At 38.6% G+C, this 18,794-nt stretch overlaps 1 protein-coding gene across 1 annotated transcript; it reads right to left on the minus strand.

Annotated features, from left to right (window-relative positions):
* Positions 1-241: 241 nt before the first annotated feature.
* Positions 242-14,116, minus strand: LOC149274360 (keratin, type I cytoskeletal 19-like). The gene is made up of 7 exons (XM_089505597.1): positions 13,823-14,116; positions 6,413-6,495; positions 4,033-4,189; positions 2,290-2,454; positions 1,508-1,633; positions 1,074-1,294; positions 242-314 (listed from the first exon to the last, which is right to left on the minus strand). Exons 1-7 carry the CDS (start codon positions 14,114-14,116, stop codon positions 242-244), a joined length of 1,119 nt encoding a protein of 372 aa, XP_089361723.1.
* Positions 14,117-18,794: the final 4,678 nt, after the last annotated feature.

Consider the following 18,794-nt stretch of genomic DNA (forward strand, 5'->3'; position numbering starts at 1 on the left):
TGGCACACGTGGATTAGCATCATATGGAAGAAACAATGGTTCTGTTATATTAAGTTATTCTGCACCCACTTAACCTTAATAAATACGCAGACAGGTTGATAAAAAAATAATCCAACTGTACATTAATGATAAATATTGGCACATGTAAACAGGGTATCTATCACCCTCTGGCGATATGAAGCATGCCACGTCTTCAGCTTTCCAATTTTTCCAAGTCGTCTTTCAAGGCTTCTGGGTTATCTCAGAGAACGTGGACGAAACCACCCTTCCGTTTACGACATCTTGAACTATTGTCCTGACTTTCCGACTTGTGTCTAAAAGGACCAAAAACACAGGACTTTTGTGAGTTTCCATCAACTGGCAGCCAAACTTAACTTAAGCTTTAAAGTGTAAAGAACATACAAAAAAAAAATGATTGAATATTCTAAATATGGTGATTTGCTTATATATATATATATATAAATATCCCAAAAATGGAAGGCATACTCTAATCCATCAATTTACTTGCCCTGGTGCTGATCCTCGACCATAATTAGACATCCATGGATGTTCATATGAAAGTACAAAAATATTTATTCACATATGACCTAAACTAATAAATATTTTTGTACTTTAATATAAACTCCTATATTTTCCATGGATATATATATATACATACACAAAATGATATGTCATAACAAGTAGCTCAACCCATAACAATTTAGACATCGAGAAACAAAAGAGGGCTCTTAAAAATGTAAACAGTGTCGCGTTACCTTCTGGATTTGAGGATATTCCGCTGGAAAAAAAACAAAAAGAATACAAGAATATTAGTACAGAATTATCTAATGTTTACATCTATGTGTCAATAGAATAATGTATCCGGTGAAGGTCAGTAACTTCCAAAACATTTTATACGTTTGGTTGATTAATTATGGAGTACTCAATACTATATACTGCCACCATTAATGAGCTGTCGGGTATTTATTCATTCAATTGAGAATTGTTAACATGTTGCCCAAGCTGGCTTATGTGTAAGAATGAGGACTGGGAATGAATTTAGAAAAAGATGTTCCTTTGTAGTGTTTGTGTACCTGGGGTTATTTCCGTCCAGCAGCCGTCTGTAGGTAGCGATCTCGTTCTCCAGGCGGCTTTTGATGTCCAGAAGGATTTTATACTCGCTGTTCTGTCTTTCTAGATCATTTCTGACTTTGCTCAGTTCAGCTTCCAACTGGCAGATCAACGTCTGGATTTTTTGAAGCTGCTCTGCAGAATGTGTCTGGGTCTCGGTCAATGTATTGTCCAGGGCATGTTTCTAAACAACAGAAAACATTTAGTAAAGATGCTATTTTTTGCAGCTTAGTTTTAAGCTATATAAATAAAATACCAGGCGCTTAACCCTCCACCTGCTGCACTGTGAATCGGTTTCCTTATCTTAAAAAAAAAAGTACAAATAACCCAAAAAATCACAAATCGCTATTTTTTTTTGTTTTAAGCTATAACTGATATAGGAAGGTCTGGGTCTCACCTTGCTGATTTCCGCTTGCAGTTCAATTTCTAGGGTTTGTAGGGTTCGTCTCAGTTCTTTTATCTCATTCCTGTTAGCCTGCAATGCCTCTGTGTTTGTGCTTACCTCCTGCTGTACGGTTGTTGACTGGAGAAAGCAGAGTTAATTGGTTTAAAATTGCATATCACTATAAATCTTGAAGGGACAGTTTATTTGAAGACAGACATGTATTTAGAGTACAGCACCATTTTTAAGTTAAAAAATAACAGCTTTTGGCTACTTCTAGAAACATGTAATGGCAGCTTCCGTCTGCCCATTTATTTTTGCCCCCATTAAAAAAATCATAGTGCCTCATTGCCTCTCGCATACCTTTAGCGAGCCATATAGTGTGCCACCACACTTCTGTGATTTATCGGCCGCTGGCCTTAAAGTGCCAGCACCAATTTTACTGCTTCGACCCGGTGTCAAAATTACAACGTCGATCTCATTGCTTCAAGTTCTCTCCACCGTGTCTTGTGCAGCGGCTGACACATAAAGGTGTCGCATGATCGATGCAATGCTTAAAATCGCTTAAGAGACATAATCATATGTTTAGAGTTCTATTGTGGGTGTGATGCCATCATGTAGGTTTGGGCGGCAAGTTTTGTGCATTTCTTGGCTCAAAAAACCAACTAATATTTATACATAGGAGGCACCACTTCATACGACTTTCCAATCACGTATCTACTTTTCAGTGTTGGAAACCAGTTTATACATTGTTGCAAGTGTGGTTTTGTTCATTTGCCATTTTAATTAATAGTTACCTGTTGGTTATACCGTTCTGCCACCTCCCTGCGGTGCTTTTCAATGATAGCCTCATATTCTTTCCTCATATTAGCGATAATCTTGCCCAAATCAGCCGCTGGAGGAGCATCGACCTCCACGTTCACAGATGAACCTTTTTTCCGACCTTCGGCTATCTGCATATCCTGTCAATTGAATGCAAATTCTTAGGAAAAACACTTAATTCCAAAAGGGACCTCATACGTCAACAAGGCATCAACAGGGCCTTCCCGATGATGTAAGTTCGTCCAACGGCTGGAGATGCTTGGTGGCATACTACATTTTTATGGTCACTTAATGTTCGGCCAGGAATCCAGCGGGCCAGGGTGGCTATTAATTGTGATAATATATAATACATAATACTTATATAAACAGTCACTGGTACACAGCTTGTGCGTATTGGAAAACATGTTACCAAACCTGATGAAAATAAACATAAAATAAAAGATTATGCAGGGCCTACAACAGCATTTTGTGAAGTTCCTACTGGGAATTCCTACTCTCAATTAGAGGATAAGTCTTGTTGCCCGAGGGGAATAAGTACCAGAACCTGAAACTAACTACAGCCGTATAGCTGTCATCGGCTAAATTCTATAATTTTTCTAAAATGTTCTCATTAAAGACATCGATATAAGTGATAGAGGATGGGTTCAAACAAGCAAGCCACACATCCACGGCCTGCAGCTATGGGAGGAAAACCCAAGCACACGCTGTACTGCGGGAGTGCAATGGTTAACTAAAACAACAAGCTGTAATAAGGCCAAGCTGATCATTCATGCACTCATGAGAAACTGGGAGAGACACGGAGAAAAGGGTGTATCATTCTCTCTCATTCTAAACCTGAAACCTTCTACAAGCAGGGCCTGGTGACAAGGAAAGCCATCTAAAAAGCATGCATCAGTGGAGTGCTGAGCAGGAAAATTACATCGGTTTCCATGGTGACTGCTCTTATTTCTAATACGGAACTCTATTAGAATTGGTTTGTATCAATACGGCCATGCATTTCTAGTCTCAGGAACAGCTAGTACGACGCGGGGACACTGTGGCTGTATGGATGTGCTATCAAGCTCAATGCTGTACTAAGCAATTTGTGGGTCTAGATCACACGCTGTGAAAAAAACAAGATGGGCAAACATTTTATATAAAAAAAAAAAAAATGGGAGGATGGGGCACAGCTGACTTGGCAGCATCCGATGGACCTGGAGCTTTAGCTGTTAATCTGTATTTGAGAGAGCAACCTCCTCAAGAAGAATACTTGTAAGGGGGAGCTGTATTTTAATCTTCTTGATTGCCAAAAGGTAAACAATATAGTTACATTACAATATGGATTCTTTGGGGTTAATAAACAAAAAAAAAAGTGCTAAAGTTCCTCGCACAGTGGAATAACAGCTACAGATCCAGCTCCATCCTAGAAGATCAGATGTCCACTTAAACTACACAACATTTACATCATTTAAGGTGGCAATCGTTAAAAGCATTTCTAGTTTGTCATGCCTTTTTTAAATATAAATGGAAACTTGGATCCATCCTTCATGGTCACCACTATATCAGAAACGTTCAGCAGGCACTTAGAATTAAGTATTTTTTTCCACTGGAAACCGATAAATTTGAAACTATGGTGGCACCAATTAAATTACATTTTGGAGGAACATGTATCTCAGCTGTTTTTGTTTTCTATTAAATGACATAATTGTGCATATATCATAAGTCATATAACTGTGTACCTCCTCGTGGATCTTCCTCATAAATATAAGTTGTTTCCTCATTCCTTCAACCTCCATCTCCAGATCTGTCCTGACAATGGTAAGATCATCCATAAGTTTACGAAGACCCTCCAAATCTTTCTCCAGAGCAGTGCGCGTGGCTTTCTCTGTGTCGTACCTTCACAAGTTAAAAACATGTTTAGATTTGCATACGCGAGGATATGAAATAAAAATCCGATGACCTGACTGGTGAATTTTCATTCATAGAACTCGCCACAAAACAAAAGGCAATCTTTAAGATGCTTGGGAAATATTTTTTTATGTTAAGGCAAAGGAAACATTATTTGGTACAGTCAGGGCAGTAAAAATGCAGAATGCACTGCCTATTCAGCAAATATTTGCAATGGGGTAATACAAATTTCTTGGAAAAATCATAAAGCCACCGATAAGTGAAAGTAGAACCATGGATGGGGCCTGGAAGTCAACATGTGTGCAAGAAGACAGCGAGTAGTATAGGCCACTGTTGTCATCCTCACCAAGGACAGATGATGCATTATCATTTCTAGTCATTTTCCCATTTAACCCCTTAATGACAAAGCCTGTACATGTACGGGCTCAAAATGCATTGTTTTCAATGGGTTTTAGGGACCGTCCATTGTCCTTAAGGGGTTAAGAAAATCTCAGCTTTAGAGCTGAACTGTCAACTTCAAATCCTATGCATTCCTGTGATCGATATTATACGCCATATCTTTATTTACACTCCTTTATCTATATTCCAGACCCATGACTACATGGGCATGCGACTGTCTCTCACATCTGCGTGCAACATTCCTTGTGAATGTATTTGTTCGTCGTAGCCATTGACCTCATCCATCTAAATCCACCGGCCAAATACATTTTTTTTTTAATCTAGAATTGAAAACAAATATGAAATAAAATCTCACCAGTGATCTACGAAGCCCTGTTAGTAAATACATCGCTCTACTACTGGGTGCTTAGTGATACTTCTGTCTTATTCTTTTATATATTTATTTATGAAAGTCTTCCACTTCAGTCAACACACTCAGCAAGCCTACATAATGGCGATTACCAATTAAAAAGTGATATTAAATGTATATGTAAAATATAAGTTTGCCTTGATTGCCCTGATCATCACAATCAGGAAATTGAGACATAAAATATCTTGTAAAAGATATCTTGTATCTAAGTAAAAAAATGACACCAATAAAATATTGTTAATTAGTCTTAATTATAATAAAATTTATATGTTTGTGTCCTTTTGAACTTTTTGTGCAGTGGTGGATCCTGGCCTAGGGCGGCAGGTTTGGGGGCCGCAGCCTCTGCCAATTGGGCAACCAGGTTCCTCGGTGGTCCATTTACAAAGGAGAATTCGTGTTACTCCCAATAAGCCCATTTACACCATGGCAGACTATAGTGGTACGCTGTACCCGACGCTGCAGGTCCGTAAGAAGATATATTCCCATATCCTGGCACGGTGGCCACAGAGGGGGGGGCGGCCGGCTGAGGGTGCTGTCCTGGGTCAGGCCACAATTAAATAAATTTAGCTGCTTTTGTGTTTTAACCACACAAAAATCCATACCACGTAACCACCACGGATGAAGTAAACAAGGAAACCAGGGGACCCGATATCATCATTTAATAAATAGTATCCGCTAGGGTTGCAACATTTGCCTTAAAAACATGTATGTGTCATACGTGTTTTCTGCTTATCACTGGCCCTGCTTTGAATAGTTACCGGTCCGGTCAACTCTGGTATCAGCTTGAAGCAACTTTAATTATCAGATTCTTGCACATTTTAGTCCCGGCTAAAACTGACGCCTATTAAACAGGCGAGACAGATGGGGGTTCTGAATCACACGTATGACACATCAATCTCACGGAAGAAATTCCTAAATGTGGAACCTCTCCATGTGCTAAGCAGCATCACGTTTCTGTTGCATCATACGTTTCAAAACTGCGGTTCATATTTATAGAAACTTCTTGAGATGAGTAAACTTGACATGTGATATTGCGATACACGTCAGATAATTATGAGAAACTGGAGGTTATAAATATACTATTTTATTACATAATGATGGCGTCATACAACATGGCGTTGATCTCTTGCCTAAGAGGTCGAAAACATGTCAGGATTCTGCGATATAGGAGTCTTTTCTGATGAAATACAACATTTGAAACAACATTGCGCTGATAGCATTGATAAAAAGGAAAACCCACGGATGATAACATACTGAAGAACTCAATGTTCCAAATGGAACAGCACCTTTAAATTGTGAAAAAATAAATAAAAACATGAAAATTAAGGATACACGGGTTTACGTTGAATATTAATAGCCTATGTAATTATAGAAACATGGCGGACTCTACCGTAATGACATACTTGCGTTTGAAGTCATCAGAAGCGAGTTGGGCGTTCTCCATCTGTAATGTCAATTTTGCTCCATGCAAATGTCCATCAATAAACTGTGAGATTAAAAAAAAATGCTCGAGTCAGTACATATCATTTATCATTAACCATAGGCTATATTACATCTTAAGCTCCTTTCACATGAGACGGTGGCGCTCATATCACATCGTAAACACGTTACTGTTGTGTCTTGCGTCAACAGAATTAAAGGGTATAACGTAACGTAGTTTCATTTGCCCCACTAATATTAAAATATTAAAGGCCTATTAGTATCTAATTGTATTGCCTTTGTTGGTCAAATAACTTTACATCCCATTATTTATCGTATAGTTGAGCCACTGTGAGTCCACAAGGCCCTATAATACTTGTTAAGGACTATAACATTGTCCTAGTCCACAGTAGAGGTTATGTTTATGTTAATCTTCCTTTTCTTAAAGGCCAGCCATGATAAAATCTAAGTAGGCAGACATCTCTCTTCTTTTTAGGTAAACAGCTCATGCTTCCACTGTTGCTTTAGGCTTGCGAGCAGATATGTTCTTTGTGTGCGATCATGCCTTAGATGTTTGTGTGATGGCCCAGTTGAGAAGAGTTTGTTTTAATAAGTGGGTCATTTAATTTTTGTAGTCACTGTCTATGTTCATGTGGTCAGTTAAGCATCTGCTGTTGGAGCCACAGATTGGGTGAGTATGGGGCGCTGTGGGCCAGCAGCCCACCAGGTCCCACACTTGACCATAGCGTGATCCCTCAAAGGCCCCAGGAAATATCTTGTACTGCCTTGGTGTTAATCCCTCTACGCTGGTGGTTGTCATATGAATATACTATAATAGTATGCATCATGAAGGCTAAATCTCTGGAGAAAACATCAACGATGGTCTGTGGAAGACCATGGTGACACCACAAAGGGTTTTGTGTTTTCTTAATCCTTGGGGAATTCTTTAAATCACAGAAAAGGGGGTGTTGTAGTTGCAAACACGGAGATAACCCTAGGCTGATTTCAAATAACATGTTTTCTGATTATTGCCATCCCAACCTGCTTAGTATAAAGGTGTGTGTTTGTTTAACCCCATCGCCAAAGCCAATTTCACTAATCCATCTTCAGTTTATTGGGTCTAGACATGAAGGCATTCCCTTTTTTATGTATGCTGGAAAACACTCAGGATCCTCATGATGCAATGCCTCCATGTGCTTGCTTTCGAAGAACCATTATTTTTAAGTTCCCTTTTTTATTTCAATTACCTCTAAATCCAGACCATTCATCTACAGACGCGGCTAATTCTTCAACAGAGACAGAGGGATTCATCCAAAACCATTAATTACAGATTTGTCATCAAAACAAAGCTAACTTTTTTTTTGTCCTACCAGGAATATCTACATGTGTCCTTCAACTTATTAAATTAGAGACAGAGAATATTAGTGACTACCGTAAAGGTCACATAAGTCGAAGGCTTGTGTAGGCTGTCTAAACTTTCAGCGCTAAACCTTGACGCACTGTAATAAAACCAATTGATATTTTTACAGGACGGGCAACAAATGTTTATAAAATAATACAATACTATATGATACTATAAAAGTCTAATGTTTATAGGCAAGCCCGAAAAAATCTTTTTCAAGCAAAATAAAAAAAACTATATATATATGTATATATATAAATGTGGGACAGCATGGGAGGAAAGAAGGACATTGGGATTTGGGGTCCAAGGTATGGTTTTGACAATGAATACCAAATAATCAAAACATCATGGCAGAAAGCCCTAGTGTGTGAAGAATCAGTGTATTTATCTTTATGGAGCCTATTAGATCACTTCGCACTTTCACTGTATATATAACCAGGTTACTATAGTATGGCTTTAGGAGTCATCCCTTTATACTGAAGAAAGGCAAAACCGCATATTTTCAACAGGTCATAAAAATGTAATAAAAAGTAATCTCCTCTCCCGCCTTTTTAGAACCCTGTACAATTAGTATAATTACAAGGCACGGTGTATATATATGTAGTAACCTATGTTGCCTAATAACATTCCGTATGAGATGAGTGCATACCTATTGTAGCTGTCATATACAGTTCTTTAGAAGGCTTCAGAGGGCTTCTTTTATGACCTAATTTGGAATTCTTTCAACAACAAGAAATTCATCCCTGAAGCATCATACAATAAAAGTATTATATAGGAGTTAGCAACGCTCTTTCAAGTGGGCAGAAGAAGATGTTTATTGGGTCCACCATGTGTTGTATAATGTGCTGTACAAGTGGTACAATAATGGTCCATTGATTGCGAATAACAAAAGTTAACGGGTGAATCCCAGTTGTGTACCATAAGATCTTAGTTGGCTTGTGAAGGCAAAATGTCATTTTGTTTTACTCAGATGTTTGAAGGGCTAACTCTTCTTAGATAAATACATTGGGCTCCTTTGTGAATTAAGCTCACTAGGTGCTACTATGTATCAATATGAAGCAGATGCTTAGAGTCCCGTTGGTCTAATGGACCACTTAGAGGAAGCATGGAGAGATTTCCTTTCAAATATACTCTTTGTTATATGAAATATGTTGTTCTTAATTTTAGAAAACATAGGACCCTGGCAAAGCATTGTTCTAAGGGTCTCTAGAATCCTTGAGCCCCCCTTGTTAAACCAGTGGAGATGGCTTGATGATTGGTGAAGCTAATATACTCTCCCCATCACCATTTACTGGTTTCTGTAAATGTGCAGATATTTAAGTTGAATTAACTCTAATCATGGAGAATATGAAGTTCATAGATGAGAAGCCGGATATTAGCCAGAGCATCTCCAGAAAGCCAGGATGCAGAATAAAACGACAAGTGCCTCTTTAGATTGTAAGGTCCTAAAGCCGAGGTATCGCTGGTTATATTTATCATTGCATCATTTTAATTACTCTGCTTTCCTAGTAAAGATATTTTTATTTCCGAAAAGACAAGGTGTTCATCTTCTCAATCTTATATGATACTCCCTGAATAGAATCGGAATCTCTTGTACTGCTTATCTGGGCAAAACCCATGCAAGCAGGTTCGCCCGAGGTTATAGGATTAGGGGGATATAGTAGAAATTATTTGAAGAGCAAGAGGTTATTATTGTTACCTTGAAATAAACCCTACCAGATCATCTTAAAGGAAAAACTAAGTCTAGCATCAAAGGAACCTAAACATGAGCAAAACAATAGTGAAGGATTTCTCTTAGCAAAAGGTATTTAGAGATGGACCAAAGAGAACAATAATGCATTGTGAAAGGGCATTGCTTTTATATAATACTTGTATAATGAAGTATTTGACAAACAAAAGTTATACATAATCGAAGGATATTTACAGAACCTCTACAGGGGGTCTTAGTGACCAAGATAAGTGACAGCATAATGAAAAATATTTTAGGTAGCTTGAAACCTCCAAGACTGGAGAAGGCTGTGTAGGGGACAATAACAATGGTCTTCAATGATGAAGGGTCATTGGGGGGGGGTTGTGGATCTCTAATCTGAACATATGGAGAAATAAAACTATAACGGGAATTAGGCAACCCGATTAGTCCTTCGCCGCAGTTGCCAGGTTTCCCTCTCTGTTAGCCGGCTATAGGGGGGTAGTTGCGTTGGTCCAAGCCAGCCATACTGCAGCGGATGGGAGTCAAAGTGAACTCTTTAAACCACCGGCCTAGGAAAACACGCCAGATATACAGGAACGGGCACACCTTTATTGGGGACAAACCAGGTCTTTAATATAACAATAGGGAGATGATTAAATAATGGATAACAATTTCAATTAGGGTTTGAAACAGATTAACCAAAAACAACAGGAAGATTAACATAAAAACAGTCTATAAGATTATGGCACACCCTTTGGGGTGAGGATAAGGTGGTTCAAGGGGGGGGCAACCAATAGGAGAAATTCATTACGTTTTCCATGTTATTCTATGGGGCAGGGTGACCAATTGGATGGTTCACAATGGGTTTCCTAACGGAATCACTGATCTGTTAGAAAAACATTTTAAGATGTCATTTAATATTACATTGCACACATCATATACCACATTACCAGAATTCTTCAAGCGCATTTCCATTTTCTCACCATCTCCACAATGGTCAGATTTTCGCCTAGAGCAGACACCATTGTATGTTTCCTTATTAAAAAGTATGCTTTGTAAATATGATACTTTTTCGCAGCCTACTTAATCTGTGTAACTGAAATATAACCGCTACTCTACTTTCAAAACACAAAGAGAGCGGTAATTGTCAAAAGGTTACATTTCAGTTTTCCTCTGAAATGCCTTCCTATCACATGGTCTCCAAGTTCCTTGGTTGCAATCGCTCTCTGGAAGGTGATCCCGACAGCATAGCACGTAGTTGCCATATTGCTGCCAAAGAGGTGTATCTTGTTTTCTCTTTCCCATACAGGGCTTAGACAGGCACAATGTATGCCATTGTCACACAGACAATGACTCGGTTGTGTATCCCAAACAGGCATATTATTATTCATATCCAGATTTGCCAATAGTCCAAATACAATATATTTGAATGACTGATGGGTGCCCATCTGGTTAAGTGACCCAAAATCAAGTAAAATTATATTTCAATGAACGTTTGCCTGCAGCTGTCTAGCTGTTTTTAATGACATGTTTGCGGTACTTACATGACTTTAACTTATTGTATCAGATAGCTTTGAAGTGCAGGTGCACTTCATTGGTTGATGGCAGAGGAGGCCCCTGCCGGCGACCAATAGAGTTGCTCATACGGACCTTTAATATACTGGCGCCAAAGCTGCTGCGTAGTGCGTACCGTGTTAACCCCGTATTAACCCCTTCTACAAAAAAACAGCAAAAAAGGAAGAATATTCATGGAATACAAAGATTTCTTTCCCCACGAAGAGGAACACGAAGACGCACATGAAGCCACCTTTTGCTATTAAAATGAATCAGCAGTAAAAGGATTAGATTGGTAATACGGCAAATACAGAAAGGGTTAATCCTGGAAATAACTGCCTAGTGTAAAACTGTATTATACAGAGAAACCATGAATCAACAAGCTGGTCTACAGTCCTATTGTGTACTTAACGTCATTTCAAATGGCCAAAGAAGTATGAGTAGGTCCTGGGCTTAACCAAGACCTCTATCCGACTGAATTACCTATCGAGAGGTATTTATATCATGAGTGAGGCATTCAGAAGAAGAACGCATATTAGTGCATATTAATTTATACTATTATATGCATATTTTCTGCTGTTTCTATACACATTTTGGGGCTATAGAACACTATGATTCACTCATACCCAGCAAACATTCTGCGCTTCTAGACAAGAGGCACATCAGAGGAGAACTAAAAATCAAACATCTCAAGTGCTGACATATGGTTACTTATCTTGTTCCTTGTACTTTCTGGACAGATCTGTCAAAATGATTTTTTTCAAGTAAATAATATTGTGTACAAAATATCAGGAGATACGATAATTCCGTTGAGGTAGTTGATAGCAGGACCAGACTGGGGTTTAAAATCGACCCAAATCCAGTGACAGCTAAATAACAGGAGTCCAGCAGACTTCTGGATCCATGGCACCATATACTAGACTTTTACATCAGCTGCCAAGACTTCCGTAGTGTCCGACCATACAGATCAAGCAGTAGGCCAAAGACTACGAGAATGAGTGAGCAAATACAAGGAGCACCCGACTGATAGTCCGTACCCTCTTGACCGTACATAACCATCAGGGGATTATTTCCTGCTCTCGTCCTGTATGGTTTAATCTTATAGTTAGCAAGTAAAAGAGATGTAATGCAGAGTTGTGTATTTCCATCCCATTGTAATAATAAACTACTTAACCTCAAATTCGTCAGTAATTTTTACAAGGAGCGAACTTTTTCAAGATGTCCTCAGATCAAGTCAGTAGGTCAACCTGACACATCCACTTGGACCGACATCCGAGGATCCTACAAAGCTGCATTGTCTGTGACAACTCTAAAGTATATTTTAGACTCATTACTGATGGGCTATTAAGTCACAGAATTCTCTATAAACACATAATTTTGCCATGTAACTGTCGGCTCGGGATCGGCATATGGCTCCTGAATCTAAGACGAGACAAAGGACCGATTAAGGTTTCAGACTTTAGAATGGGCAGACTAAATGGTTATTATCTGCAGTCAAATTCGAGTCAACTTCTAGTCAATAATTGGCATACTTGTGATGCTGAATCTTTATTTGCATACCAAGGTGACTTGATCATCATCATCTTAACTGGTCTAAAAGATGTAAATGAAATCACATGTTTGCCAGCCAATAGGTGACTGCATCTTCAGCCACGTTATGTGATGTCACTAGAAAAGGTAGGATGGTGAACTTTTGAAACATTTAAAGATAATATCAATTTTATTCAATAAAAAGTAAAAATGTAATAAATTAACCCATTGAGAGCCACTGTGAAGATGAATGGTCTACTTTGTCTCGGATTTTTCCTTTTACAAAGGGTTAACAGTACTGGGAACATTAAATTTGTTGGGTCCTGATGCAAGAGTACTTTCCATTTCAAAAGGTCCTATAATCGTACTCATACCTACACCGGGACCGGGAGTTGTGGTTTCCAAATAAAAACGAAAGCTTGCTCTGTAAATGTGATGATGTAACTGCTTACATACCAATCATCTGAGGTTACCTTTGCAGATACTTTGTTTTATTGTATTCCTGAAATTAATCCAATAATGACAGAAACCTGTTGGATTTTTTTTCACATAGCTACATCAGGAATAACCAATATGCAGCCCTTTCTTTGGCTGAGGGTTGTAAGAGTAATGGTTGAGCAACTGCTGAAGATCTACCTCCTGGCTTCTTCAAATCATTATATTAGGGTTGAGTAAAACATCCTTTCTTAATATGATCATCTGTACATATATTATCCATATAGCGTGAATGAATTAATTTGCTGTGTAGAGGGGTTAATTACTTTGCTTATTCCTTCTTTTAAGAAAAAATTAATGACCATCACCATAATTATATGTTCATCAGGGACTGGAATGACCAGTTGATGAGGCCCATATAAATCACTGATTTTGTGTTTAATGTTAAATTTGGGGAATTTCAAACTGATAGACCCTCAGCATCGGATGAGAGTAAGATACCCCTGGTCTAGGAAGGGCCACGTTCTACAACAACAAAAAAAAACTTTAAAAACTCGTGTGAAAGTGACTTTCCAGAAGAGCCAAATAAAATAAGGAAATGTGAAACTGCCTTGGGCAAATCTTGGTCTGGAATATAAAACAAGGTGGAGGAACGCATAGATTTTACAACTGGGAACATGCAAACTGAGTGGGCTACATGTGTTATCAACAGTCAAACCTTCAGTATGTTTTGGGCATCAAGACTATTTCAAGAAGACGCAAAGAAAATGAAATATCTCATACCTGGGCTTGTAGATTACTGATGGCCTTTTCATACTGACTGTAGTCCTTTTTGCTGTTAGTAGCCCTCTTTTTGTGCCATTCTTGTATCTTATTCTCAAGGTCGGCGTTGGCCTCCTCCAAAGATCGTACTTTTTCCAGATAGGAGGCCAACCGGTCATTTAAGTTCTGCATGGTCTGTTTGCCGTTACCGGAAAGCAAGCTTTCTTTGTAATCATTCCCACAGTCATATCCCCCCGAGCCGGTGGCGGAAAAGGACCAGGTCTTCGAAGTTGAGGTCCGGCTTCCACCGCCCATGGTTTGCGTATTAGATGGGTTGTAGGACCCTCCGTTGAAGGTGGAAGACGAGTACAGAAAGTTGCTAGCGTTAAAACTCATTATTTACATCAGTTTTTGATTCAGATACAAAGGATCAGCTCCCAGCACAGCTGCTCTGAAGGGGAAGCGTATGTTTGCTACTCTACTTTATGTCTTTCAGAATGGGAGTTGCCAAGGCAGGCAAATAAGGTTGTGTCATCTCATTAAGTACATTTCCCATTGCTCAATCCTGCACCTCGGTGTTATTATTTTGAATAACAACCGAGCCTCTCTCTCTCTCTCTCTCTCTCTCTCTTTCGCTGTCTTTTTTTTCAAACCTAGTTCTTATTATACCAACAAGGTGTGTCTGAGGTGTAGGCTGAGCTGCTTGAATTTTAAACTTCATTGTAATAATGCACAGATATGACAAGTGCTTGCTTTCAATCCCATGCCGCAATACAACAATTCCACCAGGTCCCCAGACAAGGCATAATTACAACCCTACCGTTGATTATTAACCCTTTTCTCTCACTTCAAGAAGACAATATATTTCAAAGAAAAGCAGGTACGCCTGTACACTAGGAGAAACATTGTTACTTTGCAATTATTTCTAACAATATTACCAGTAATGTCATCCTAATTAACTTCATGGAATATTCAGCAATTAGGGTTGATCCAATGTGTTATCTTCCAATCTAAAGAGTGACACGTAGTAACGTTACTCTAAAATGTAATGGTTGAAATATTTAGGTGGGGTCATAAGAAAAATGACATCACGTTCCTTTATCAGAAACTGTAATGTACGTTGTTTAGGTATGTTACACGATGTGCTAAGTGTCAACTTTTCTTTCCTAATATACCACCTTACCTTCAGGGCTGATTATGAGTCACACAAGGTCGGCACCCCGAAGATGTTTCCAGTTGCAGGACATCAGAATACAATCAAGCTGGAGAATCATGTGTGACCAGCATTTACCAGACCCTACTGAATATCGTTCCTCAGTGAGCAAGCAGGAGACCTAAAGCGATATATATATCGCGATTGGCTTAAGTTAAGAACCTGCCTTAATCTTAAGATTTTTCAATTAACAGAACTATTTGTCTGTGCTACTGAACATTTTGTTTTAACGTCATTGAAGAACACCATCATCAATAAAGATCAATACGCTTCATTATGTCATATGACTTGTGAAATTGTTAACATTCTAATAAATTCGGAAAACACTCCTGTAGAAGCAAAATAAAATGCTAAAACATATAATCATATACAAAATTGCTTATATATTTTTTACATAGTGATACTGTGTGGTAAGATAAAACATAGAAACGTACTTCTAATGACAGAACAGTGCCCCAATGCTATATTCTGCCTGGAGTTTTTTTTACCTCCCAACTTCGTTATTCTGCATTTATCATCATTAAACTGCTGCTGACATACTCTAAACCATTCTTCTAATTTACTAAATCAGTTGCCATTTGGCTTGTTCCGCCAGGAATTGCAAAAAGCGTGAATACTTTATACCATTGAGACATTTTTTATGCATCCATAGTAAACATTCAGTCTTTGGTACAATGATAGAGGTATGTCTGGGGGCCAACTGAGATCCAATATAAATGCATCTTTCATACTCTCCTAGAAGTTGGTAATGGCTGGACTGCAGTTCCAGGGGCAAATGCATATGGGGGATCCTGTAGGGTGTAACTTTAAAGTGCATCTTATGGCTGGAGTGTCTCTTTAAGTAAAATCTTAAAGGCACTGTTAAAAGTTCACATCAATAAACATCAGTTGAACTGCCTGGTAAAATTGAGCCTCAGCAACCTCCAACCTCAATGAACTCTGACCCACACAAGCAAGTGTCACTTTCCATTTCCATCCAGCCAGACCGCGCCTTTTGTGTAACTATCAACAGTGATAAGTAAAATACATTTTAAAGCCTTACATACCTTCAACAACCTCAAAAACATACAAAATAAAGATTGAATTTGTGAAACGTTAACTGGAGAACTTGACTGAAGTTTAATTAGATAAAGAAAATGTCCCTTCCTCCCCAAGTTACTTCTTAACACCTTGGCTTCTTTAGCCTCATCGCTTCAACTTAAATGGTAGATGGATGTAGTAATGTTGTATTGGGTCCTGTGTACATTGGTTTGCGTCAGCTGTACGTTGTTTTTCTAGTAATAATAACCCTTGTTCTCTACATTGTACCACGTTGAGAGAAATGACACAGCTCTGTAAATACATTATAACACTGTTATGGAAGTAATTACTGTAATTATACTACCAGGAAAGGCTCCATCAGTTGTGGATCTAAACTCTTATTATAGTAATCAGCCTTTGTCTGTAACTCAATAACTGCAGAGGAACAATATATATATCATTCAGTGGAAATCCAGGCTTGTTTCGGTGGACAGGAGATCTGACGAGACAGATAATTCAGAGATCTTTCATCTCCGGGGTTTTATTCTTGGATTACTAAATGACAAAAAACTATAATAATTTAAAAAATATGTTGTTGTAGGCAAGATTGTATGGCTGGGGTTAATCTTTACAGTATGAAGAAGTGGGAAAATAGTGAACAATTCCACCAGGAACAGCCTTGACTAGCTGTATTAACTCCTATGGCATTCACTGGAAGTTCTCCCATTACCTACCCAATGAAGTCTTACACATTCCTTATAAATATTATAATATTCTTTATTGATCAGCATTATTTTTTTTTAATTTAAATTATATTTACCTCCATAAAACCATTGTATTTTATTTATGGCCCTACCACACATTTGTCTGTAAAGGATGCTAACTGTCATAATCTGATCAACCAAAGGTTTCCTTAAATTTTAGCACTTGAGTTGAGTCCCAACAAAACTTAATAATGGAGGTACCAAGGAAACATTGGATCCCCTGAGAGCTCTAACATCCACATTCCACCGAGTTTAGCTAAAATGGAAAAAAAAAATCTCTTTTGTATGATGATCTTAATCCACTGGATTAGTGTTTAGCGAGATCTAAAGAAACATTGACATTTGGTGGTAGCAGTTCTCATGCCGCCTAGGAATAAAGCCAAGTATGTAACTAGGTTTCTTCTCATGGCCTTCTGCGTTTCACTATACATAGGAATTAAAGTGGATGTGGGGGAGGTCCTCTTTGCCACCCCCTTGATTCGTGGTTTCATGCCATTCACGTGCCATTTTCCTGTTTTAATCCAAAGCGCCATTGGTTGCTGCCATTGGCAGAATCACAACAATAATAAAGATGGTATTGTGTAAAAAATGTCACCATTGAAAAAAACACCTTGGGAGTGGTCATTTCTTAATTTCTTGACCTATTTTCAATGAATGTTTGAAGAATATATTAAAATCTCCGATGATGTCTCAATAAAGAACAATGCATTGTTTTATAAAGTAATTATTCAAGATGTCTGCTTGAATGTGCGGATGATGATGAATTTGTGACCTCCATAATGTGCTAAAGCTGACATCCGACACGGCCAATAACATAGCAATGCTTCTTATTTTGACACATCTTTGTAAGCAATATATGGCCATATAGTGTGACAGAATCCCCAATATTTATGCCTCAGATTAGACGAACTGATACATTAGGTACAGAGGGCCCTGGTTGCAAATCTAGGAGTACTATCAAATTATGACATTAAACAGTTAAACACTGATGTCATGTTCTTTACTTTGTGTTATTAAACCCATTTATTGAGATGGATCCTCCTAGATTCTCCTAGAAAATTAGCTCTAGCTCTCCATGAATGTATCTATTCCCATTGTTACCTTTTCAGTCCATTTTTTATTTCTACACATTTTTGGACCCCCCCCATACACACTAAAGGACCTATTCTTTTTCGATAACACCTAAAGGGGAAATATATCCTGTGTTCGTGCAGCACACACTAGACACCAGGATTGGCAAATCTCCTAAATATTATAGAACGTGAAAACAATGAATTCCTTCTGATGTCCTGGAATCCAGAACACTGTTTGTGGTTTCATATTTAGACATGTATAGACTTTAATGCAAAAATGAAGCTGTACGTGCCTGGTGTCCCAGTCTCGGCGTTGAATCGTAGAACCTTGTGGGGTTCATTGGCCTTTGGACTAGAGGATTATACCTGATTAATAAACCTTGGCTATTACTTTAGCCCCTTCAAGACCGGGACGTACCTGGTACTTCCGGGTCAAAAGGGCACAGGCAGACCGGGAAGTACCAGGTACGTCATCGATGATACGCGAGCCGGCGTCGATATGAACGCTGGGATCGCGAGGGGGCGGCTGCTACTGACCGCTGGATGTCCCCCCAGCGATTCGTAGCAGCCACCCCCCTCAATTCCACTTTGAAGTGAATCACGAGCACAGAATATTTTTAAAAAAAAACTGCGGTCTTCAAGGGAAGACGCGGTTTGCCAACGCCGGTCCTGAAGGGGTTAATGGTAATGTTATTTCACCTGGAATATTATAGTCTAAGAATAATATATTTCCATATGATATCCGCCCCAATTCGTGATATTCTTAATAGCACAACACTCATGTTCTGTTGGTTTATAGCTTTGTTTTCAAAGCCGTGCTATATTTTCAAGAAAACTCATCTTGTTTCGAACTCAATAACAACACTTACTCACGCTGAATACGTTTATTAAGTTGTTAAAATGAAGACCTCTCTCGTGACAAC

The sequence above is a fragment of the Sceloporus occidentalis genome, unplaced genomic scaffold (genome assembly GCF_023333645.1).
Source record: "Sceloporus occidentalis isolate IW3139 unplaced genomic scaffold, rSceOcc1.0.p SCAF_335, whole genome shotgun sequence".
Taxonomy (NCBI): domain Eukaryota; kingdom Metazoa; phylum Chordata; class Lepidosauria; order Squamata; family Phrynosomatidae; genus Sceloporus; species Sceloporus occidentalis.